General features: G+C 37.4%; 2 protein-coding genes across 2 annotated transcripts; one reads left to right on the top strand and one right to left on the bottom strand.

The window, feature by feature from the left end:
- LOC112003529 (uncharacterized) lies at positions 1 to 498 on the bottom strand. Its single transcript, XM_024035737.1, has 2 exons — positions 160 to 498; positions 1 to 114 (listed from the first exon to the last, which is right to left on the bottom strand). The coding sequence occupies exons 1-2, from the start codon at positions 496 to 498 to the stop codon at positions 1 to 3; spliced, it is 453 nt and encodes a 150-aa protein (XP_023891505.1).
- A 24,014-nt stretch (positions 499 to 24,512) lies between these two features.
- On the top strand, positions 24,513 to 25,031 carry LOC112007475 (leucine-rich repeat extensin-like protein 3). The gene has a single exon (XM_065775954.1). It carries the CDS (start codon positions 24,513 to 24,515, stop codon positions 25,029 to 25,031), a length of 519 nt encoding a protein of 172 aa, XP_065632026.1.
- Positions 25,032 to 25,308: the final 277 nt, after the last annotated feature.

Raw genomic sequence — 25,308 nt, forward strand, 5'->3', positions numbered from 1 at the left:
TTATGCAAATGGCCATGGGGACGTTATAGTTATCAGCTTCTCTACTGGAAGTCGTTGGACATTCCTGAACCGCTGACACTTGTCACGCTTCTTGATGAATTCTGTTACGTCCACCTGCATAGTAGGCCAGAAATAACTTGTTCGAATGATCTTACTTACCAGGGATCTGGGGCCAGCATGGTCCCCACAAATTCCCTCATGTATCTCTTCCAGGATGTACTTAGCCTCTTCTTCGTTAACACACTTCAAGTAAGGCATGGAGAAGCCCCTCTTGTATAGGATGTCGTTGAGGATAGTGAATCTGGCTGCCCTCTTCTTGATCTTCCTGGCCTTATCATTATTCGGGGGGAGGTGCCCGTTCTGGAGGAAGGATATGATGGGTGTCATCCAACTGTTTATGCTCTGAATTGCGAAAGTTGGAACTTCTTCAATGCTGGGGTTTTTCTGGATTTCTATCATCACGTCCGTGCTGGCCGTCGCTTCTTCTAATGATGCCATCTTTGAAACTTCATTTGCCCTCATATTCAAGCTTATGGTTCCCGAGCCAAATCTTTCGTCAGCTTGAGGTACTTCTGCATTCTCTCTTCCTTTGCCTCGTACTGTCCCTTGATCTGTCCAATTACCAGTTTTGAATCGCTTTCGACTAATAAGTTCTTAGCCTACAACGCCTTTTCAAGTCTTAATCCCGTCAAGATTCCTTCGTATTCAGCCTCATTGTTGGTGGCCGGAAATTTCAGCTGAACTCTATATTTTAACATTTCTCCGTCTGGGGTAATTATGACGACCCCTACTCCTCCCCTCTTTTGAGCTGACGAACCGTCAGTTTGTATCGTCCATTTCTTAGCCTCGTTGGTGAGATTATCCTTGTCTGGGGCAGTGAATTCGGCAATAAAGTCTGCCAAGGCTTGTGCTTTAATGGCTGTTCTTGGATGGTATTCGATATCAAATTGGCTAAGTTCAATTGCCCACTAGACCATTCTTCTAGCTGCTTCAGGTTTGCTCATTGACTTCTTGATAGGTTGGTCTGTTATCACCAGGATTGGGTTTGCTTGAAAGTACTGTCTCAGTTTTTGTGAGGCAATTATTAACGTAAATGCAATCTTCTCAATTTTTGGATACTTGGACTCAGCTCCTTGGAAAGCTTGGCTGACGTAGTATACTGGGAGCTATTTCTTGTCTTCTTCTCAAATCAAGGCTGCACTCACAGCTGTGTTTGATACCGCCAAGTACAAGTATAGGTTTTCCCCTTCTTTTGAAGGACTCAAAAGTGGTGGGTTGCTCAGGTAACGTTTTAGTTCCTGAAATGCTGCTTCGCATTTGTCTGTCTACTCAAATGCCTGTTTCAGAGTCTTGAAGAAGGGGAGGCATTTGTCCGTCACTTTGGAGACGAACCTATTAAGAGTTGCAATTCTTCCCGTGAGCTTTTGAACTTCCTTGACAGTCCTTGGTGATGCCATGTTGATTATAGTCTGCACTTTCTCTGAGTTTGCTTCTATTCCTCTTTGGGACACCATGAACCCCAAGAATTTTCTTGGGGCTACACCAAAGACACATTTGTTGGGATTCAACTTCATCTAGTACTGTTTAAGGGTGGCGAACGTCTCCTTCAAGTCGTCTAGGTGGGCGAGCTCTTCCTTACTCTTGACGAGCATGTCATCCACGTACACTTCCATATTCCTGCTGATCTGTTTGCTAAACATTTTGTTCACTAATCTCTGGTAAGTGGCTCCTGCATTCTTTAATCCAAAAGGCATTACCTTATAACAATAGAGCCCCTGGCTTGTGATGAAAGCAGTCTTCTCTTGATCTTCCTCAGTCATTTTTATCTGGTTGTATCCCGAGAAGGTGTCCATGAACGTTAATAGTTTATGTCCATCGATGGAATCTACGAGCTGGTCTATTCTTGGCAGGGGCAAACTATCCTTTAGGCATGCTTTATTCAGGTCCGTGAAGTCCACACACATTCTCCACTTCCCATTTGCTTTCTTCACTAGGACGACGTTGGCAAGCCACTTTGGGTAGTATACTTCCCGAATGAACCCTGCCATCAGCAATTTGTTAACTTCGTCTGTGACCGCTTGATCTCGTTCTGGACCGAAGACTCTTTGTTTTTGCTTGACGGGCTTCCTTTCTGGATCCATTTTCAACTAGTGCTGAATGACTTCTGAGGATATACATGGCATGTCCTCGTGATTCCAGGCGAAGACATCTTGATTTTCTTTTAAGAACTGGACGAGCCTTGATTTCATTTCGGGGCTTAACGCCGTCCCTATTTTCGCCATCTTGGTTGCCTCTCCTTCATCTAGTACCACTGTTTCCAAGGCTTCCATTTTGTCTCCCCCTTTCTCTTCAATCATCCAGGTGTGGTTTTCCTTTGCAGCCACGACGGCCTGGTAGCATTCTCTAGCTAAGACCTAATCCCCTTTTACCTCTCTAACCCCATTATTCGTGGGGAACTTCACCTTCAGGCAATAGGTAGACGTGGCTGCCTTCTATTTGTTGAGTGAGGGCCTCCTAATAATCACGTTGTAGGATGAGGGGCAATCTACCACTAAGAAGTCTATCTGACGGATTAACTGCTTTGGGTATGTCCCCACTGTCACCTTCAACGTCACTATGCCCTTGGGATATACTCTGTCTCCACTAAAACTGACGAGAGGAGAGTCAAATGAGCGCAGTCTTTTTGGATCCAACTTCAGCTATTGGAATGCAGGGGGGTAGATGATATCTGCAAAGCTACCATTGTCTACGAGGATCCTTTTAGTATTAAATCCTTTAATGGTCAGTGCTATAACCAAAGGGTCATTGTGAGGCTGCTTCACCCCTTTGGCGTCTGCCTCATTGAAAGACATATCCTGGTCTGTTTGTCGTTGCTTGGATGGAGGTATCATGTAAACATTGTTCACTTGCCTTTGACATGCTTTTCCTGAGAGACTTGAATGGCCCTCCTAGGAACGGTCCTCTTGCTATGGTGTTAATCTCCCCAATAATATCTTGGGAAGGCTGAGGGGTGTTACCTTTATCTCTAGGCGAGGGCTTCTTCTAAATTCTGTTATCGTCCCTGAATCTGTTAAATTCCCCTTTCTTCACATATCTTTGCAATTTTCCTTTCTTTATCAACTTTTCTATTTGCTCTTTAAGGTCCCGACAATCCTCAGTGTAATGACCATGATCCTTATGGAACTGACAATACTTGTTCTTGTCTCAAATGTTGGGGGATGAATGCAATGGCCTCGGCCATTTAAGGAAACGCTCGTCCTTAATCTGCATTAAAATTTTGTCAACGGGTATAATCAAAGGGGTAAATCTTTCCGTACAGGGGTTTTTATCGTCTCTCCTTCTGTTACCGTCATTAGCCCGACGATTTGGGTGCTCCCTTTTTTGTCCCCTTCGTTCGTCCTCCTTCCTTCCTTTATCTCCTGACCTCGCTGTATCCTTTATGGCTGCTAGTGCGTCTTCAGCATTCATGTACTTCTATGCTTTGAGGAGCATTTCTGCCATCGTTTTTGGGGGATTCTTAGCGAGCGAGGCCACGAGATCTCTGGACTTTAACCCTGCTTTGGAAGTCGTCAGTTGTACCTTATTATCAGCTTCGTCCACCTCTAGGGTCTCCCAAGTGAAACGCTTAACGTATGACCTCTCCCTGCCTGATAGTAAGCAAGTAATCTACTGGCCTCTTGGGACGCTGTCCCCCAATGAAGTGCCATAAGAAGGCGTTGCTCAACTGGTCGAAGTTGTTAATGGACGACGTTGGCAGCTTGGTAAACCATTCCCTTGCAGCTTCTTTTAGAATGGTAGGGAAGGAACGACATAGTATCTCGTCAGGGGGCTGCTAGAGGCCCAGTGTTGTCTTGAAGTGTTAAGATGATCCTGAGGGTCTTTGAGCCTGTCAAACGACTCAATTTGAGGAAGGAGAAATTTCGTTGGTACGGGGCATTCTAAGATGGCCGTTGTGAACGGGGAATCCGTGGCTTTGACCATTCTGTCTACGCTCCAGTCCATTTTCTCCTTGATAGCATTTCTTAACTCGTCCATTTCTTTCCTCATTTCTCGCAGAAGATCTGAATTCTGCTTGTCAGGAGTGGTGAGTCTGCGTGGATTGCTCCTTTTATGGCTATCTTCCTCATCCTCTAAGTTGCCCTTTGACTAATTCTCTTCCTGTTGGAGCCGCAGCTTCATTTCTTGGTTTTGTCTAGTAAGTTCTTCAACAGTGGCTGCGAGGGCCTGGACTTGCTGAGCCAAGGCTGCGGAGTCTGGGTTAGATTCCATCTAAATATAGAGATTTTTAGGGAAGCAACGTTTTCGAGTGTAAACACGAAAATATCACAATCCCCACAGACGGCGCCAAACTGATGAAGCGTAAGTTCGTCAATCGAGGTAGTCAGATGGAAGCACCCTTCAGCCCGCGTGAGTGTGCTTTCAAAGATGGTCACCGGTGTGGTGCCTACCACAATACCTCCGATGCCAAAGTCAGTATATGAATATCTTTGGATAAAAATGCAGTATATCAAGATAAAAAGAATTACTATCTATTTTCTGTATGTACCTTCTGCTTGGCGACGTGTGGTCTTAATTTATATACATTCTTAGGGCTTCTAGCCGTTGGAGCAGTTATGGGGGTCTAAATGCTCCCTTTAGTAACACTTGGTGCTGTGTAATGGCCCTTAATGTGCTCCAACGGTTCATACAGTTGGCCTTGTAACCGCCCTGCATTGAATGGTGGATTTTGTCTTCGGCAGTGATGTGGGAGTCTATGCTCGTCTAGGGAAGTTCGTCAGTATTGTTGACTTTGTTTATGGAAAGTGAGTTCTTCAGTCCTGTCAGGTTTCTCAGAAATAAGTGAAAGAAGAGAGGGGGAAAGAAGAAGAAGAACAATAAAAGTGCTTCCAAAATGATATTACTGATACTCATGCCCACAAGCTTCATGCAACTCCTTAGCGTTTTTAGTAAACAAGTTGCTCTCAAAGTGCATTCCTTCTTGTATCATCAAGATTTTTTGTTAATTTTGTTTTTCTTGGAAAAAAAAAAAAAACTAATTTTGTTCTCAATATTTCAGTTAATAAATAACAATAACCCATCTCAATCTTTCCATTTAAATACAGTATTTCATGATCCCAACATTGATTTAGAAGTTTGAAGAATTCGTCAAATAAAGTAAGTGTGGCTTACCTCCAGTATTTTTTTTTTTTTTTTAACTAGAATCTCCTTTTATTTTAATGAAAAATTGACACATTACCCACTAACTAAATAAAAGGTGGAGATCAAAACCCCCAACCACTTGCCAATGTATATTTAAAACAATAAGAGATATTCACTTAAAAAAGTACTGAAGGTAAACCAAACCCATAAAGTCATTTAACTAGAGGAATCTTTATAGATGTAAAAGATGTGAAGGACTAAATAGTCTAAATAGAACTTGAAAAAAAAAATGAAAAAGGAGAGAGAGAAAGAAAAAATGAAACTTGAAAGGAAACAAATGATATTTGCTTACCCTATTTCCAAGGCAAGCATCCATATTAAGGAATCAAGCTAGCCTGTCTTTCCTTCTTTCTTTCTTTCCTTTAATGTATTCGAAGATGCCCTAAGTTTTATAAACTTATTTTGTGAGAAAAGAAAAAAGTAATTAATTTATGTTACTTTTTAGAACCCTTAACACAATATGTTTAACCTAATGTTAAGCCAAGTTGATTAACAAGTTTGTTAATTAAATCTGGGTTAAATAAATATGTGTAAAAAAAAATATAAGCAGAAAGTAAAGAACACACAAATTTGATGACCCAAGAAAACCAAACCGGTAAAAAACCTGTGGAGGATTTAACCTAGATATCTTCAAGGTAAAAACAGATCCACTATGAAAAAATTGGAGTTTGTACAATAAGACTTAGACCACTAACATCCTATTACTACTTTGTGTAGAAAACTTACTACCATGACCACGTGATAGCTCTGAGTCCACAGACTATTCTTTCCTTGATCTACAACAACCATAAGTTCTCCACTTGTGACTTTGAGACACCTCTCAAAGGTTTCAAATCTTCTTGAAAGTTCTTTATGCAGCAATTGAAATAATCATCAAGTTCTTGATGTGAATCTTGATCTTGATAGCTTTATGTGTGTGTTTGAAGGTAAACCGTCTTAGATCTTACAAAAGATTCAACACACAACTCAACAAAGACCTGTAAAACATAGCTAGGGCTTTTCCTTTTATACTTGGAGTGAAACACTTAACCCTACACGCCATATGGGCTTGGGCTGGTTTGAGAATTCTACAGAAAATTGCTGATCCACGATTTTCAATTGATCGAGTCTAATTTTTGATCGGTCGAGCCTTGCAGAAATTGAATAGTAATTTCCTACAATTACTCAATTCCAAACTTAGATTAAACCAACCTTTGCGCAAGTCTAAACCTAGTCCAAATGTTTTGATTATGGTTTGCCAAAATATGCAAATTGAAGTTCTAATACATTAATTCCTAAAGTCTTAGAACTTAACAATTTCTTTTTTGACAAATTTATATATTTTTCATAAAAATGATATTAAAACTTTCTTAAAATAACATATTAATAAATGCTCTAAGAATATTTTTTAACAAGACTCATATTATAATTTAAAACATCGATCTGATTGCAATCTGCGTTGATAACCTATGTTAAAACCTCGATTTTATGATTAAATTATGTTTCTAAAAGGTTTATAGCTAGGTCCCATGAATCATTTGGGTGAATATTCAAGTATAGCATGGTGCATCATTGTTCATTCACCATTGCAAAAAGAGAAACCCATGAATGATTTAGGTACATCATTCAACAACAACTCTATAACATTATTGGGTCCATTATTGATTATTCATTCAGAGTTCACTCGGCAAGGTCAGGCTCAGGCTTAGGCTTTCACAGTTAATAAAGTAATTGACATTATTTCATAAAAGATTTATATATCAACACAGATATAATTCACAAATTCCAAAATATATATACATGATATACAGATAAAATTATTATAGATGTTGGTGCTTTTAAGGGGTCAAGGGTCAAAAGAGACTCTTTGTATCTTGAGTCTATAGCAGCGCTAGCATCTCAAAAGTAAGGCAACATCAAAAGCAACAGAAAACACATGTTAATAGTACAAAATGTTTACTAGGAAACTGTTTATTCATCCCTAATCTTCACTCCACAGATCATAGTATAAAAAAAAGAACAAATCTCAGCCCAAAAAAAAAAAAAGAACGTGTATTGAGATCTCAAGTGCTTTCTCATAGTAAACAACATTAATAGCATTTACAGCAAACATCTAGGCTGTCTCCACACATGCGAATCTTAATTGCCTACTTTAGACGGTTTTGTTTGTTTGGATAGTAAAGTTATTCATATTTTCTAGTATTTGGTACAATGAAAAATGTTGAATGTTCAAATAGTGTATATAACACTATGAACGTTTAGAACCACAATTTACAAAATACAAATTCAAGCTTAATATCAAACAATGTATGTGCAGAAAATGAACAAAAGCTTATACTAGAATTGGTAAACAATCTAAACCAAATAAAATCACATCCACAACAGAAATTAAATGGCGAAGATTAAGGGAAGAGAAATGTAAATACAAGGACAACACAACAATGTGTTATCGAAGAAGAAACCGAAGCTTTCGACGTAAAACCTCTTCGCCGCCCTCTAAGCGGTCAATAATCCACTAAAGAATGAAGTTGGGATACATGAGAAGCAGAAAACCCTCCAAGCCTAATCTACCCAGTGTACCTTAGCCCTCCAAGCTTCTTGCTCCAACGAAGTTACGCCGAACCTTTGTCTTCTTTAGCTTACTAGATTCCGCTATAACCTATAGCATCAACCAATAACCATTGGTCTCTTCCTAACTACTTCCCAAGCACCAAATTTCCTTCTCACAGATGTGGGTATGGTGAGAAAAAGATTTGGGTAATAAACCTTTCAAGGATGTAACAATGGAAAGGATAAGAGTAAAGGAATTTGAAGAGTCTCTATTTAAAGATTTTGGATGACTTAATCTTGTTTTCCTCTAGGGTTTCTCTCTCAAAATTCTCTCTGGAATCTCTTTATATTTCGTGGGTATAAAGGGTATTTATACTAGGGTAAGAATGGAATGCGAAGAGTTAGGTTTTTCAAAACAGAGCTAGTTGGCGGTTTGGCCTCGCGACTTGACTGAGTCGCGAGTTCAAGCTGCAAGATAACGAAACGGCCAGACTGGACTTTTTGTCCTGTAGTGCTCCAGCTGGTGTGACTGTTCATCTTCTGACACGCTTCACTTGTGTGCTGCACTTGGCGGCTTGCTAGCCACGAGTCACCCGCGAGTCCCTGCATCCTTGCACAATTTTAAGCATTTCTTCACACTCTCTTACTCACTACCCTTATATGATTCCCACCTAAATACAGGGTTACTAAATTCTAAATTAAAAGCAAATTTTGGCACGGAATAAAGCCAACAATTGTGGTTCATTTGTTAAGAACATATGTCATTCTTTTATGTAATTGGCTAATCCTTTGACAAAACGCACTTTACTTATAATTGAATAGATCTAGGATGTGTTTAATACTTCAAAAAACATGTTTAAGTCTAGTATTAAAGCCATGAAGATTGGACCAAGAAACAAGTGAAGAAAAGCTGTTCTTTAAAACTAGATAGATAGCTCGATAGCTTCTCGATAGATAGCTATCTATCGAGGTTTAATGAGGCTCGACAAATACTATCTATCGAGGTTATGGAAATCAGAATTTTCAGATTTGATTTTTGGTCCAAGCTTATGTATTTGTGTAGGGTTACTTTTCTCATAACCCTAGACCTATATAAGGCTTATTTTAGAGGCCGTCACATAAGAGAATACGAGGAGAACACATGCAAAAAGTGACCGATGCCTTATTCTTTTTAAAAGAAGCTACCGCGTCTTTGCCCCTTAGGGTTTTATAACCAAGTGCTTCTTGATCTTCATTGTTAATGAAGTGAAGAACTTTATGGCCAACATTCTTCTTTTAGTTGGTGATTAAGTCGTGTACTGGGATCTGAGAAATTGGTTAGTCATGTACTGGGATTCGTATATCATCAAAGGGTGGCGTTCATATATTGAAGAGTTCAGAGGTTCTGAAGTGGTAGAAGGTTTCTGCTATGAATTTTTCTACGGAGATTGTAGAGTCTAGGGACAAAGGTTTTGTACTAGATCTGAAACTTCTCTTTACTATAGTGGATTGCTTTTTGGGGAAGGTTTCCCTCCAGGTTTTTTACTGTTAAACTAGTTTGTTTCATTGGTTTTCCTAGGTCATCATATCTTGTTTTATTTATTTTTTTGCTGCATGATTTTAATATGATATTGATGTTTGTTTGTTTTAACAAGTTTTATTTATAATAAATCTAATTAACAACTTGGGTTTAAAAATTTGTTAATTTTATCAATCGGGGTCTAAATTTTCCAACAAGTGGTATTAGAATGGGTACACTCTTATTGGATTAATTTCCTAAGTGTGATCCTTGACCCCTATTGTCATGGATCGTGGATAATATCTTTTGATTCCTCCTTTATTTGATGGAACTAATTATGCGTACTGGAAAGTTCGTATGAAACTTTTTTGCAGGCTCTAGGTGAATAGGTATGGTAAGCTGTTGAAGTTGGTTGGATTAAGCCAAAGGAAGCGCTGGTGGATCGGGATGATGCAATAATCATAGCGGCAAATTTCAACAGTAGGGCCTTAAATGCTTTGTTTTGTGGGGTGACCAATGAAGAATTCAAGAAAATATCATCTACGGAAGTTGCCAAGGAAGCATGGACTATTCTTGAGACCACCTATAAAGGTACCAAGGTAGTAAAGACTATGAAGTTTCAAAGACTCACTAGTAGTTTTGAAGAAATAAAGATGAAAGAGAATGAGACCTTTGATGAGTTCTATGCGAAACTCAAGGATATTGTGAATTTTGCCTTCAACCATGGAGAATGTATTGCAAAATCCAAGATTGTTACAAAAATCCTTACCTAAGGATTCCATGCCAAGACCACTGCCATTGAAGAAGTAAAGGACATTGATCAAATTTCTTTGACTGAGCTTATAGGGAACCTTCAAACCTATGAGATGGGATTAGGTTTAATGGGAAAAAGTGGAAAAAGTAGAAACTTGGCTCTTACGGGTATAGAGGAAGAGATTGAGGACTCTGAAGATGAAGACGAAAGTGAAGATGAGGATAAGGATCTAACCTTCATAACTGATGAGATTATCAAGATTCTTCAGTTTAGGAAAAAGGATAAGGGCAAAATTCCTAGGAAATTTAAATCCTCTAGGAAGGGCAAGAATGAGAAACCCCTCATCCAATGCCATGAGTGCAAAGGTTTTGGTCATATGAGGATAGAGTGTCCAAACTTCCTCATGAAAGAAAAGACCAAGGAGTTAAAAGAAAAAGCTACTTGGAGTGATACTGAGAATGACTCTTCTGATGAGTATGTGGGTGAATGTAGTCATGTTATGGACTTTGTTGCCATAACCGATAAGGTGATTGTGGAGAGTGCTAGTGACAGTAAGGATTCTTTTAATGATGAAGTACCCAAGAAGTTAATCCTTCAAGAAGTCTATGATAAGCTATGCACTAAATTCATAAAATTTGAAAAGACTTCTTATCTTTGTAAAAAAGAGATAAATGAGGTAAAAACTAAAAAAAACTGATCTGTTAGTCAAACTAGATGAGACTACAAGCTTAGTTGAGACTCTTGTTGTGAAGAACGCCTCATTAGAAGATAAGATTAAGAATCTTGAGGTTGAGTTTAGTCAAGCTATAACTCAAATAGAGATGATGTCTAGTGTAAAGTTTGATGAGGTCTTGAGTGCTCAAAAGCCTAGTTTTGATAAGACTGGCTTAGTACATGCTACTTCCTCCAACCCCTCCTCGTTCACGGCTTCTGGATCAAGGACTATCTTTGTGCCACAATCTGAGAAATGTAATAAAGGTATGAAATCCAAAACTGATTTGGCTAATTCTAGATCCTTTGTTAAGTCTCATGTTTGTCATCATTATGGTTTTACTGGACATATTCGTCCTAATTGCTTTAAGTTGTATCCTCATAAGCAATTGTCCAAACGGTCACAGGTTTCCTCTAAAGAACCTACACCTTTGTTTGGATAGTTATTAAAAACTTTGATCTTTTTAACTCAATTTCAGGAGAATTCTAATTCTTCTATGTCCTTTAGAAGACATACTAGGACACGTGCTTTTTCATCTTCACGACCAAAGACTCGTGCTGTGTAGGTGAGAAATGAGCCTAAGACTTAATTGTCTTTTCTATTTGTCTTCTGGCTTAATTCTTTCTATCTAAAGTAGGACTCTCTTTGCTTGAATTTTTATCTGCTTTTGAAATCATGCTTTCATGCATTTGCATCCTTCTATCATGCCTTCATGCATATGCATCTTTCTTTCATGCTTAACATGTTTTTGTTTGTTTATTTTCGGTTTTGCTTATTTTTGTTTTTGATACAAAAATAAAAATAAAAATTGAAAAATAAGAAAATACAAGAACAGTGTGTGTTCTGTGTACCTTGGTACTTGTGTATCTTGGAAGGCTATTGAAACAAAATTTTCTAAATTTTGTATCTTTTGTAGCTTAGATGAGCTTCTCTATGCACAACTAAGCAAGTGAGTTTTGTGGCTCGTGTACGTGATGAGTAAGATTAAGTTATCTCTTCAACTTAACACTCGTATCACTCTTTTTGACGGGTATGACTAGAAAATCCTAAGAGAAAGGCATAAATAACCATTTCACCACTATTGTCTGTCAATCATAATATGACACTTGTATGTTTTGGCATAGCAAAAGTGCAGTGTCAAAGACACCTATGTGCTTTGGCATAGCAAAAGTGCAGTGTCAAAGACATCTGTACGCTTCGGCATAGCAAAAATGCAATGTTAAATACTTAATATCTTGGGTATTTCTTTTCTCTCTTTTATATGTCTATGCATGATATGCTAAATAAAAGAAAATATGCAAAGAAAATAAAAAGAAAAAAGATCAAAAATACTTTAAATATGACTACAAGCATGTATTTTAGGAGATGTGGGAGTTATAGGATGTACCTCGAAGGTGATAGTCCCCATCAAACAGTTATGATTGTGTGTGAGTTAAAGTGATTTTCTCATATCTCAAATCGTCATAACATGTATACACTTATACAATCTTGCGATGTTTTTCACACACAACACGCAATATTCTTTGCTACTCTTGATACATGTGTAGATACAATATGATTTGGCCATCACAAGGTTTTACATGTGTTAATATATGCTCACTAAACTGTCTTGACTTGTTTTTGAAATATAAAATTAGTTAAATTTGTTTAGTGTGTATGTGTGTTTTTGGGATCCATATGCTTTACATTTTTCTTGTTGAGAAATTTTTTTGAGAGCTTAATATATTGATTGGATCATTGGTTGAGTTGCATGTTAGATTGCATTCATGTCTGTGTTTTTCACTTCTCGAAAAACTGTTTTTAAGCAATCTCGACACCTTCTTGACACCTCTCGATACCTGGCTTATCTGTCGAGCTCTTTAGTTGCTCTTTATTACAATCTTGACACCTCTCGATAACTAGGTCGATCGATTGAGAAACTTTCTGTCTCCTCGATAGCTTCTCAATAGCTGTTCAATCCATCGAGGTCTTCTCAACAGCATCTCGACACATATCGATCGATCGAGATCCTCTTGCATGCATTGTTTTTCATATGTTTTGCATCTTTCTTTTATTTTGTCATTCATAGCTTCTTATTTCATTACATTCATGCATTTTTATGGAATCTTTGTGCCACCTTGATCATCTTTATGTTTCTCGGGTGAAGCTTTCTAGCTTCTTGTACCATTTGTCAATCATGACAAAAATGGGGAGAAATTATGGAGAATATGTGGTTTCTTTTTAAGATTCTACATGTTAGAAGGAGAAATACATGCCTCTGTAAGGGGGAGATGTGTTTCATCTTGTTAGAAGGAGTGCTTACCTCCTTCTTCTTATACCTTGGGTCTTGTGACCATGTTTGCATACATTGTGCTTATCTTTGATATATATATATATATATATATATATATGATGATGTATGTATTTAACAAGTGAATATGAGTTGAGTGATTTATGAAGTGTGTGTGTGTGTGTGTGTGTGTGTGTGTGTGTGTGTGTGTTTTTGAGAATCCATGTGCTTAAAATTTTTATTGAAAGATGCTTTTGAGAGCTTAATATATTGATTGAGTTGCATGTTGGATTGTATACATGTCTGTGTTTTTCACTTCTCGAAAAATTGTTTTTAAAAGCAAGCTCGACACCTCCTCGTCACCTCATCGATACCTAGCTATCTTTCGAGCTTCTTAAGCTTTTTCTTATCGCAATCTCGACACCTTCTCGACACCTGGTGGATTGATCGAGAAAGTTTTTGTCTCCTTGATAGCTTCTAGACACCTGGTGGATCGATTAAGCTTTCTTCTTGTGTTTAATGTTTTGTTCCTCGACACCTCCCTTGACACCTGCATCTTTCGAAGGCCATTTTTCTCAATACCTCATCTGTCAAGATTTACTAAGGCTCTATTTAAACACCTTGTGCAATCTGCCTCTCATTTCTGTCGATCTCCTTCTTGATAGCTCTCTCTTTTCTCTCCCAAACACTCTCATCTCACTCCAATCCTGCTCCTCAAGGTTTCTTCAAGCTTTTTCAAGTTTTTCTACACTTGGTAAGCTTCTAATCTCTCATTCTTCATGCATTTCATGTTTGAAACCTAGGTTTTAGGGTGTTTTTGAAAAAAATTTGGGGTTTTTCAAAATTGATGAGTTTTTGTTGAAATTTTGGGATGGGTTTTCTCTTAAATAAGTTTAAAACTTCATGCATTGCATCACATATGCATTATAACTGTATTTTCATGCATTTAGATGTGTGCAATCTGTTTGTGTGCTATTAGGATTGGATTGGGCTGAGCCCATGATGCAATTTTTTTTTGCATGTCACATGTTCATGCATTTTTCCATGCATACGTACTCTCTTTTCAATATATCTGATATATTTGAATTGCTTGGGACTTTTCTGATTGTCTTTCTTTCTCTCCCTTTCTTTCTGTTTACGTTAGTTGTGTCTATGGCACCTAAACATAAGTCTGCTCCGTCCCAGAACCCTCTGCGTTCTAGGACATCTTCTTCTTCTAATCCTACTCCTTCTAACATTTGGTTCCATGATGAGGATGCTCGTAAGGCTTTCTTAGAGAACTTCTCTAGAAGAGGTGTTCATTCGAAACGTCAAGTCATTTTGGCGAACTTCGCCGACACTGACCTTCCCTCTATCATTCACAGTCAAGGATGGAAGCCACTGTGTGACGTCCCGGTCACTTGTCCTCTCATGCTTATATAGGAGTTTTACTCCAACATGCACGGGATTAATCGTTCAGTACCTCTTTCTTCACTCGCGTTTGAGGTACGCGCATTCCTATCACACCGCAGCTTGTTGCGGATGTGCTTTGGGTTCCTAGGATAGAGTTTCTTGACTATCCTAGTTATGAGTGTCTGCGGACTGTGTCCAAAGATGAGCTCATGGCTGCTTTTTGTAAGTACCCTGTTTACTATGGTGAGCGTCAGTTTATAGCATGTAAGCCTTTGGCTAAAGGCCCTCGCTTCATAAACATGGTGATGACTTTTGTACTCCATCCTCTCTCTCACTACAACTCCATCACAGAGTCTCGAGCTCAGTTTTTGTTATCTCTTCTTGAGCATCTTACCATAGACTTCCCTTCTCATTTCATTCTCTCTATTATAGATGTACATTTAGATTCGGCGTCCCGTGATAAGCTCATATTTCCTTCCGCTATCATAAGGATCTTACGTCATTTTTCTGTCCTTTTTCCTGTGTTCGACCACTTCACACACATTTGTGTCATAAACGCTGCAATCGTAAAACATAGTGAGGTGCAGTTTAGGTCGCGACAGCTAGATTCCACTCCTCCCTCCCGTCTGGCTCCATCTCATTCAGCTCCATCCACATCCGCTCCCTCCATTTCCATGGGTGATGTATCACTTGGAGACATCATGGTGCAGCTGCAACGCATGGATGCTCGCCTTGATACACTCTCCACTAAGTTGTATCAGGTGAACATTTGTGTCGGTCATATTGCACGACTGCAGGCGACTATAGGCGGCTTTGCTCTTGAGGCTTCTCCTTCACCACCTCCTCTAATGGTTTCTGATTATGATGCTGAGGATGATGATGATGGTGGTGGTGACGATGACGCTTTGGATGATGATGGAGATGCTAGCTCTACCTATGAGATGTCTACTTCACACTCTTACCCTCTGTCACTCATGACAAAAAAAGGGAGTAGTTTTGGGATATTGAGAGTAGTCATTCTTAGGGGGAGAGTTAGTGTAGGACATTTTGTTAAGGGGAGAGTGCTAATATGAGAGATATAGTGAGGATATGATGTATCTTTTTCTTTTCTACCTTTTTAGATACATTGTTCTTGTACTTTAGGTCTTGTGACCATTTTTACATACATTGTACTTATTTTCTCTATATGTGAATGTATGTTTCTTTCACCTACCTCTACATGTGTTGTTTCTTTTCTATCTTTATACACATGTTTCTTATTACTTGTATGCAATCTATTATTTCTGTTTCACACTAAGATGCCTTGATGAGTTTTATTTAAAGTGTTTCAGAAATAAAGGTTGTCAAAGTCTACTTGCCATAAACTCTCTTCTTGCAAAGTTTTTCAAGAGTTTGTTTTAGGATAGATTTTATTGTATTCAACAAGTGAATATGAGTTGAGTGATTTATGACTTCTCTCATATGTTCATTTGTTTGCTGTGGTTTTGTCACGGATTGCCAAAGGGGGAGATTGTTAGGACATGTGTTTTACTTGTTAAGAACATATGTCATTCTTTTATGTAATTGGCTAATCCTTTGACAAAACGCACTCAACTTGAAATTGGGTAGTTCTAGGTGTTTTTAATACTTCAAGAAACAAGGTTTCAAGATCAAGTGTTGAAATCATCAAGTCTGTCCAAGAAACAAGCTGAAGAAGTGCACAGTCATTAAAGCTCGACAGCATCTCGACAGCTGCATGTGTCGAGGTTTAAGAAGCTATCTCAAGTTCGTGGCTCGACACCTTTTCAACAGCTGCTTGACACCTTCTATCTGTCAAGGTTTATAAAATCTGAATTTCTGATCTGATTTTCTTGGGATCTGTGAATGTGTCTTTAGGCTTTCTTTTCTCCTAACCCTAAACATATAAAAGGATTATTTTAAGGGCCGTCAAAGAGTTCACAAGTTACACAAGCATTGAGAAAACTCTGTTCAAGTAAATTGTGACCAGAGACAAAGTTATGCCCTAGTTCATCTCTTCTGAAGAAGTTGTTGTGTATGTGCACCTTTGGGTTTCGTGACCAAGTATCTTCTTGATCTTCATCGTGGATGAACTGAAGAAATTTGCAGCCAACAACTCTTTCTAGTTAGTGATTGAAGTCACGTACTTGGGAGTCGTGCATCAAAAGGAAAAATTATCACAACCGAACAAGTCCAATTGGGTATTGGGGTAAGGATTCAACTGTAGGTTAGTAAGGTACTTAGGAATCCTTTACTTGTAACCGCTTGTTGTGATAATAATGGAGTTTCGGGAGTGGTGACCTGAAAATCACTTGGTGGGGTTTTTGCCATCAGGTTTTCCCCATTCATAAACAAATCACCGTATTATTTATTTTCCGCTACATAATTAGTTTATTGGTGATTTGTTTGTGCTACCATGCGTTTGCATGTTAAATTGATTAATTAATAATTTGGCTAATTAATTAATTAATTTAATCACAAGGGGTTAATATGTTTGTGGCCTATCAGGAATGATCTAAGCCCTTTGATATGGGCCAAGGTGAATGGACGATGACAAAGACCGTAGGTTCTAGATCAAGTCCAAACAAAAAGGCCAAAAACACAAGAAAGAAAGATAAAGCGACAAAAGGACTACAACAGCACATGGCACGACAAACATAGGCTAGGTCTAGGCACACGAAAATGGCATAGAGTGCACAAGCACATGGAAAATTAGCACAAAGCATGTGGAGAGCATAGATCCAAGCACACAAGCATGTGGAAACACAGATCGAGAAAAATAGGCATAGAAACATGCATGTAAACTTGTAGAAATTTAGCATATGGACATGGTAGAACACGAATTTGAGCATATAACATGTACAGATATAAATCTAAGCACGAAACATGGCAAAGAGCGCATAAACACATAGATCCAAGCAAGGCATGACAAGCATGTGAGCATATAAACCCAACATCAACATAGAGCAAAAAGGGAACGAAACAAAGGAAAGCATGGCATAAAACCTTAAGCATGTAGATTGAAAGTTCAAATACTGTGTAAAACACCTTGAACGTTTAGACCCCCAAATTACAAGTTCATTTAACCAATTATTGTCTATATCTCTCATGCTATAACCTTCATCATAATCTATATCATCATAGTCCATGTTTCTAATTAGTGTGTGCCTAACCTAAGTGTGAACAAGCAAACAGATGATGAATAGATAAACGTATTTATTCTATTTCCAAGCAATTAATAATTACTGGCGGAACTATTACTAACCACTGGTATCCTTGTTTTCGGGACCACCTCCTCAGGAAACTCCATTACGGGACCACCTAAGCACACGCCTGTCCGTCGGCTAACAAAAAACGGGCTGAGCAACGTGAAACTATGGTTTGCCAACGAGTCTTAAGGCTGACCAACGCTAACAAGGAGCAAGTAGTGGCTATGCAGTAATAAAAGTTCCTAGCCACTTCTTAATTGCAAAGAAATAAAACTCATACATCTACCATCCATGGCTCTGATACCATATAACATACCCAAGAGAGAGCACAGCAATAATATGGAAACATAAATAATGATAAAATAGATGATAAAGAAGAAAATAGCAAAATAGATATATTCAAAATAAGTTAAAACGGAATATGGAATATGAAAACTGAAACTGAAACAAGTAAAATCTTACTTGAAATAAAACTACTGTCTTTGATAAACTTGAAAACAACTATCTTTGATACAAGCTTTGAAAATAAAACTGTCTTAGAAACTAAAAGATTACAAGGTTTTGTCTGGAGAGAAAGATTACAAGATTACAAGAGAGGGGAAAGTCTTTCTAAAGGAAAGGGAAGGCTATTACAAAGTCTTTCTAAAACTTCTAATATGGGAAATTTCTATTATGAGGAACTTCTAAAATGAGAAACCTTTATTCTGAGAAACTTGTCTTCCATCTACGTAGTCTGTCTCTTTTATAGATGCAGTGAACCATAGTAGATTAACCTAAGTAGGTAAAGTTAACTCAAGTTAAACTGTCGGTAGGAACCATATATTCTGAGAATTGAAATTTGTCAGGATACTTTCTGTCACGTGCAAGTGAACAGTAGTAACTCATTTGTCTTTATCTGTTTTGAATCTATCTGGAAGCTATTTACGCCTACTGGTGAATAGTGATCTGTCGATCTGTCACTATCTATCACTGATGAATAGTGATTTGTCATCGTTGTGAGCATTCTATCTTGATTGGCATATTTATCTGTCTATTAATCTGTATCCGCGTAATTATCATAATCTAGCGAATCAGAGTTATCCTCATACTACTCATGCTCATGAACTATTCCATAATTACTACATAGAACACAACATGAAATGGGAAGATAAATAGGAAAACGATCCTTTGCTGTCATCATTCTAGGATCCTTAACAATCTCTCTTCTTCCAAAAAGACTCCTTGCTGAAGGTCTTGGGCCATACATAACTATCCTATTAGTGTAGCTATATAAGTGGAAGCCTCTACCTAATTCTTTTTGTATTTCATAAATCTTATTACTCATAAAATTAGATCATTCCTAAGCCAAAGCATCTGGATCATCAAGTGGTAAATAAGTATCTCCTGTATACCAGTTGTATTCAGGGATACAACCCCAATCATGGATAAGGATCAGAATGTGTGTTGGCTGAACTTCCATATAATAGCTATTGTCCCAAGCTGGAAGAGTACTCCAGATGGTGATCCTCATATAATTAAGTCCTCCAATCTGTGCATCTACCTCTTGGATGATTTTGGGAAATAAACTAATCTGAACTCCATAAGTTATGATTAATTTGCTAATAAACCCTGCTTCTAACATTTCAGATAACCATAAAGGATCACAAATCACTGGCTGGATCTTCTGTCTCCGTGTTGATAAGTAATCCCGGATAGGGATTGTATCTGTCTCCTGTTCCTTCTTAAACTCTGTCTGCTTCTCCAAAACTTTCATACCATGTGGCCTTATGAGATAGCCATGTATCATCTGTCATATCTTTTGTTCTAATAAATGCTGTAGAAACTAATACTTTAAAAAGATGCATCCATATGTCATAAGAACTTGTTAGGGCTTTATGAGTTAATATATTATGTTGGATTTCATAGGGTAGGGTTCTAATGGCAAGTCTCGTTTTTTGCTGAATCTTAGGGTGGAGCTTTGAAAAGTTTGTTCCCATAAGATAACTATTTAAAGACTGTAGTTCTGTCTTTGGGGAGCTTGAATCTCCATCCTCCTTGCCAGGGAGTTGACAACCAAGTGCTTCAATAACTTACTCCAAACAAATAACAATTTAACACTTAAAGATCTGTTGTGAAAGTGTTGTGGTTTATGGATTTAGCACTTCTCTATCTAAAAATGAGCTCATTACTAATCCTACTCCAAACAACTGGCCTTGTTATTCTCCTTTTTTCTATAGTTTAATCTTCAACTTTCATTATGGCAATATCATGATTGAAACCAAGATTTTCAGACCCGGACCGTTCATTGAACCGTAAAAGGGAGAGGTTCAAGGTTTTTGAGGTCGAACCGGGGTCGAATCGTGATGACGTCATAATTAATTTAATAATTATTTAAATAAAAATAAAAATATTAAATTTGGAAATATAGCAAAATTTACTAAAAATATCTTTAAAATTGAAACAAAATACATAAAATAGTACATTATAAGGTTAATAAAAAATAGTACAACATAAATAAGCATAAAAAGACATTTTTATAATAATCCTTTAAGAGAAATCATTTCAGTTAACTAAAAACAACTTTTAAAATAAATTCATAATTTGCATAAGTATTATTCTTAAATAAAAAGTTAATCTAGTAATATTTAAGATGTTGAGAAAGATGACATAGAAGTTTAGAAACTATAAATCATGTAAATTTAATATAAATTTAATAATATTGCATATTACTTCCCAAGAAGAGCACTTGGTCCGTTGGTCATGACTTCAGTCTTACTTACAAGGTGTGAGCAAGGAAGTCAATATCGTACTCGAGACTATACCGGTTTGGCCTGAGGTACGATATATTTCGGGTACCGATCAATACCAGTGTACCATTTCGAGTTTACCGCTATTTTTTACTATTTTATACAATATACAAAGTTATATTTCTAATAACTCAATATATTACTTTAGCAACTTTTTATATTTTTTTATGGAGTTATCAATATAAATATATAAAAGTGGGAAACCATAAAAAAAATAAAAAATAAATAAATAAAATATTAAATAATCAAACACCCACCAAACTCAATAAATATCAATTCCACGTGTCAAAAGATTTTGACACCAATTCAAACTATCATCTCTTGATGCTTTGAGAAAATCAAAAGGCAAGCTACTATTTACATCTGAAAAGTCTATTTCTTGGGCAGAGAAGTTTTAAAAACCGAGAAAAGTTTTAAAAAAAGTAAAAAACCAAGAAAGTTAGACGGGCAGAGAGAGAGAGAGAGAGAGAGAGAGAGAGAGAGAGAGAGAGAGAGAGAGAGAGAGAGAGAGAGAGAGAGAGAGAGAAAGAAGAAGAAGAAGAAGAAGAAGAAGATGAAGATGAAGTAGCAGCAGCCAAATCAGTCCATAACCCCGACTTGAGGTTAAGAATGTAGAGATCGTCGCCGGTGGAAGGTGAGAGTGACAAAAACATTTTTCTTTTTCCGGTCCGATATGCATTTACCGGCCGGAATTCGATATTTCCTCCGGTATGGACCGGTTGAACTGGCCTACGATTAGTTCGGTTTTTCCGGTTGAACCTCGGTTCATGCGGTTCTCTCACAACTCACTGATACCCGGTTCTCTAAGCTTAAAAAACCGGATTTTAGTTCGGTTTTTGGTCGAACTTTCCGGTCCGGTTCGGGTTTCAAAACCTTGATTGAAACATTATATATAGATAAATCTAATTAAAAGGAGGCTAACCTCAATCATAGAAGAGAAGTGTAATCCAACAAACTGAAGAAGGAAAATCATAACTAAAACACAACTAAATTGTTGATATCAATCGTTTATTAGTTTATCTATTTTTGAGATAAACACAAAAGCTTAGTTGTTTTTATTTTTTTTATTTTTTATTTTGCTTCTTCAATTACCGTTAATCTATTTCTTCTCAAAAAAAAAAAAATACCGTTAATCTATTAGTTAAAGTTTAATTAATCAATTTTTGGAGCGTGATGTCTGTTAACTATTATGTTTAGGTCAAACAATTTTTTTTTAAAAAAAATTGACTTTAGAGTTATCATTAGATTAATAATTTTTAAGTTTATGCAATATGGTAGTCTAAGTGGCATAAAAATAATATTTTATTTTAATCATTAGCTACTTCAGTATTTTTCATCAATTATTTAACAAATATGACTATTTTAACATAAGACAAAAGGTTAGAGATTGAACTTTTAAATTTGAAATATTAGGAAAATAAAATAAAATAGTAATTTACCCAACGTAAATGAATCCCACGGCTACTTTAGCATCAATTTCAATAATTATGTAAGGAGTGTCAAATTTATCAACGCCATGCATCCATTTCAATTATTAGGTCATGAGTGCCTAATTGCAAGGCTAAATGTAGCAAAGCAAAGCAAGGGTTGAGCTGTTTCTAGTCAAGGGCCAACTTGTACTTATACGTATAGCAAGGAATAGAAAAAAGTGGGAAAATTACACTTTATCACTCTAAACTATATACTGGGTTACACTTTGCACCATAAACTATTCGAATGCACGCTTTGCACCCTAAACTATGAATATTGTTACACTTTGCACCCTGTCGTTAGTTTTACTATTAAATTAGACAGAAATTACTAGCACATGACTTACACATGATTTTTGCTTATATGGCAAAATATTTAAAGACCAAAACACCCTTTTCACAAACAATTAAAAACAAAAAGTTTTTTTTTTCCTTTCTTTTTTTCTTGTCCAGTTTTTTTATCTCCTCCTAGTGCGTACAGGTACACAGCTCTCTCTCTTTCCCAAGGTTTTTTCCTCTTTACGGACTGCACCCTTTGAATGGCTTTTTCAAGCACCACCACATATTGACTGTTATCACCACCACCATATCCTATTGGAGCAGTTGAAGTTCTTACAGCAGAGAACTTGCAGCAACAGTTAAAGTTCTCGCGCCTCCAGCCCAAGAATTTTCAACAGTTCTCGCACCTCCAGCCCAAGAATTTTGAGACTAATTGATGACACAACATTCAATACAACAATTCAAACAAAAAAAAATACTGTTCTGTACAATATTCCACAAACAATCATCGTTTCTTCTATATAAAAAATTTTATAAAAAAATTTCAACAATTCCAAAAAGCTACAAAACAATAAAACTCTACCTACCCAAGCCACCTTTTGACAATAATACACTCATCAAAATCCCAACCATTATCATGTCCGAGCTAGTATGGGCAAAGATTTGAGGACTAAATTCGTACTTCAAGAATAGAATTCTTGAGATTCGTTGCTCTTACTTTGTCAAAACAAATAATTTAAGATTCTGCTTAAATTTCCTGTTTGAATTTCTAAAATGGCATTTACAAGGCTTTTCTTACTTGGCATCTACTGTCCTGTTTTCTTCAACATCTTTTACTGTTGTAGGTTTATTACTTGTGTCAAATCAAATTTGTTTCAACAAAGTTGGGGTTTCGACTGAGTGAGACCTGATAAAACACTTTTTCTTGCTCCAAAGACACAGAGACTGAGTTGGGGTATCAATTTGGAATTTACGGTTTCCTTTGTGAAAAGCAAGAGTGTAAGAGAGTGATCTAAGAAGTTGCAATTTGGGGCTTTCGTCGAGGTGGTGGAGCAGCGTTGTTGCGGTGGAGAAATATTTTTAATTTGGGGATTTTGGGTTGCAGACTAAGGGTTTTGATTTGGGGATAGAGAGAAATCTAAACCTGTACACGCGAGAGATGAAGAGTTGTTTTTTTTTTTTTTTTTACATTTGTTTTAATTGTTTGTGAAAAAGGGTGTTTTGGTCTTTAACATTGTACTATCTAAATAAAAATCATGTGCAAGTCATGTGCTATAAATTTTTGTCTAACTTAACTCTAAAATTAACATTAAGGTGCAAAGTGCAATAAGGGTCATAATTTAGGGTGCAAAATGTGCATTTAAATAGTTTAAGGTGTAAAGTGTAATTTAATGTATAGTTTAGAATGGTAAAATGTAATTTCACCGAAAAAAGCTTCTAAAAATCTTAACTCCGAGTTCTTTGTGTTGTGGCTATCTTATCTCAGCAAGTTAAACTAATATTGGGTCTTTTTCAAGGATCTAGGATGGGCTCAAAGGCCTCTTTTAACATCACCCTAAATCCAAAACCATGATCCCATCCCATTTTAGGCCCACATGATCCAACAACACTAAAGTTGGATTTATAATTCCCCATTGGTATTGCTAAACTAACAACTCACGTTGATAAAGGGTGGACATTCTCTCTCTCCTAAATACAGCTCAAAAAGATGATTCCTTGCTATGACTCAATAACCAATTTAGCCCCAACCGTTGAATCCAGCGTAGACCTTGTTTCTCTCTCTCTGTCTCTCCTCCATTTCTGAGAAGGTGAGGAAAAAAAAAAAAACTCTTCGATTCAATCTCTTCCGGCCATTTACACGTTCGAATCAATCAATCAATGCCTCTCTCACCAACCCGTTTGACTAATTCATTTGATCCCTCACAAAGATCAAGAGACAAAATCCCAGAAACCTCAGATTCAGACACAATCATCCTTGATTCCTCAATGGCTGCTAATGCCGTGTACACGCAAATTTGATATCTTTTGGACCAAACCCATTTGACCCATTTCTCTAAAATCCTCAAACACAAAAATCCGAGTACCACAAACACCCAGATTCAAAAAATTAGAACTTTTTCCCAAACCCATTTCTATGGTTCCCAAATCTCACAAGATTCTGAATCAGTCTGAAGAACAAAGAGAAATCAACCATTTGGGAAGAAACCCATTTGACCCAATTGGTTGATTTTACATGGGAGCTAGAGATCACAGGGACCCAGATTCGAAAAACCATACCTATGCCTAAACCCTAGCTTTCATAGCTGAAAATCAATCATCTGGGGTTGGACCCAGATGCAAGAAAAGACTTTGGAATCTAATCCAAACCCTGAAGTTAGATAAATTTATAATTTTTTTTTTTTTTTTTCATTGTTGTTCCATGGAACAACCTCCATTACCACCAACAACCTTGGTGTTCCTAGTTTTTGGCTTTGCCATTAGTATCCTTGCATTCTATGTCGAGTCCCAATCACCAACTGATTCGAACTCTCTTTCACCTTCACCACCTCCACCTCCACCTCCACCTCCTCCACCACCTCCGCCATCATATCCACCACCTTCTCCTCCTCCCCCGCCGCCTCCTCCGCCACCTCCACCTCCACCAGGTTTGACAGATCCGCCTCCATCTCCGTTAGATAAGACAGCTCCGCGGCCTCCGTCGGCAGCTCTACCGCCTCCAGTGTTATCTCTACCGCCACCGCGACAGAACCATAAATTTAACCAAAATCCCGACCACCCATATCTACGCTCACACCCAAGGCATAAACGGAAGACTCTCAATCATGGGAAGAAGATTGGAATATTGTTTATGGTTATCGCCACAATCCTCCAAATTGGTGTGGTGGGATTCTTGATTTTCAAGAGAAGGCAGCTCCTGAAGCTCAAGGACACGTTCTAGACTTGTAATTGGATTGAAAAATTGCAAAATTTTTAAGGTCATGTTTGAGTTTTACTCTCACCAATTCTTTTATTCCAAGCGGCACAGCGTCGTAATTTTTTGGAGGATGTGAATGGCGGATTCATTGGAGCGTCGGGCATTTGTAAATGGGTAATTGTTGATTTGGAAATTTTTCTTTCACATTGTTTATTAATTTGTTCTTATTGGTTTAAAGTAAACGGCTTATAATCGATAGAAGGAGAAACCCTTTTGCCCTTTGTTGTTGAGCTCATTAGTT

The sequence above is a fragment of the Quercus suber genome, unplaced genomic scaffold, assembly GCF_002906115.3.
Source record: "Quercus suber isolate HL8 unplaced genomic scaffold, Cork oak 2.0 scaffold_124, whole genome shotgun sequence".
NCBI classification, from domain to species: domain Eukaryota; kingdom Viridiplantae; phylum Streptophyta; class Magnoliopsida; order Fagales; family Fagaceae; genus Quercus; species Quercus suber.

Coding starts and splice junctions, on each gene's coding strand:
- LOC112003529 (XM_024035737.1), bottom strand. CDS start 498: ATGGCATCATTAGAAGAAGCGACGGCCAGCACGGACGTGATGATAGAA. Junction 115..159: donor ATGCTGGCCCCAGATCCCTG/GTAAGTAAGATC, acceptor CCTACTATGCAG/GTGGACGTAACAGAATTCAT.
- LOC112007475 (XM_065775954.1), top strand. CDS start 24,513: ATGGAACAACCTCCATTACCACCAACAACCTTGGTGTTCCTAGTTTTT.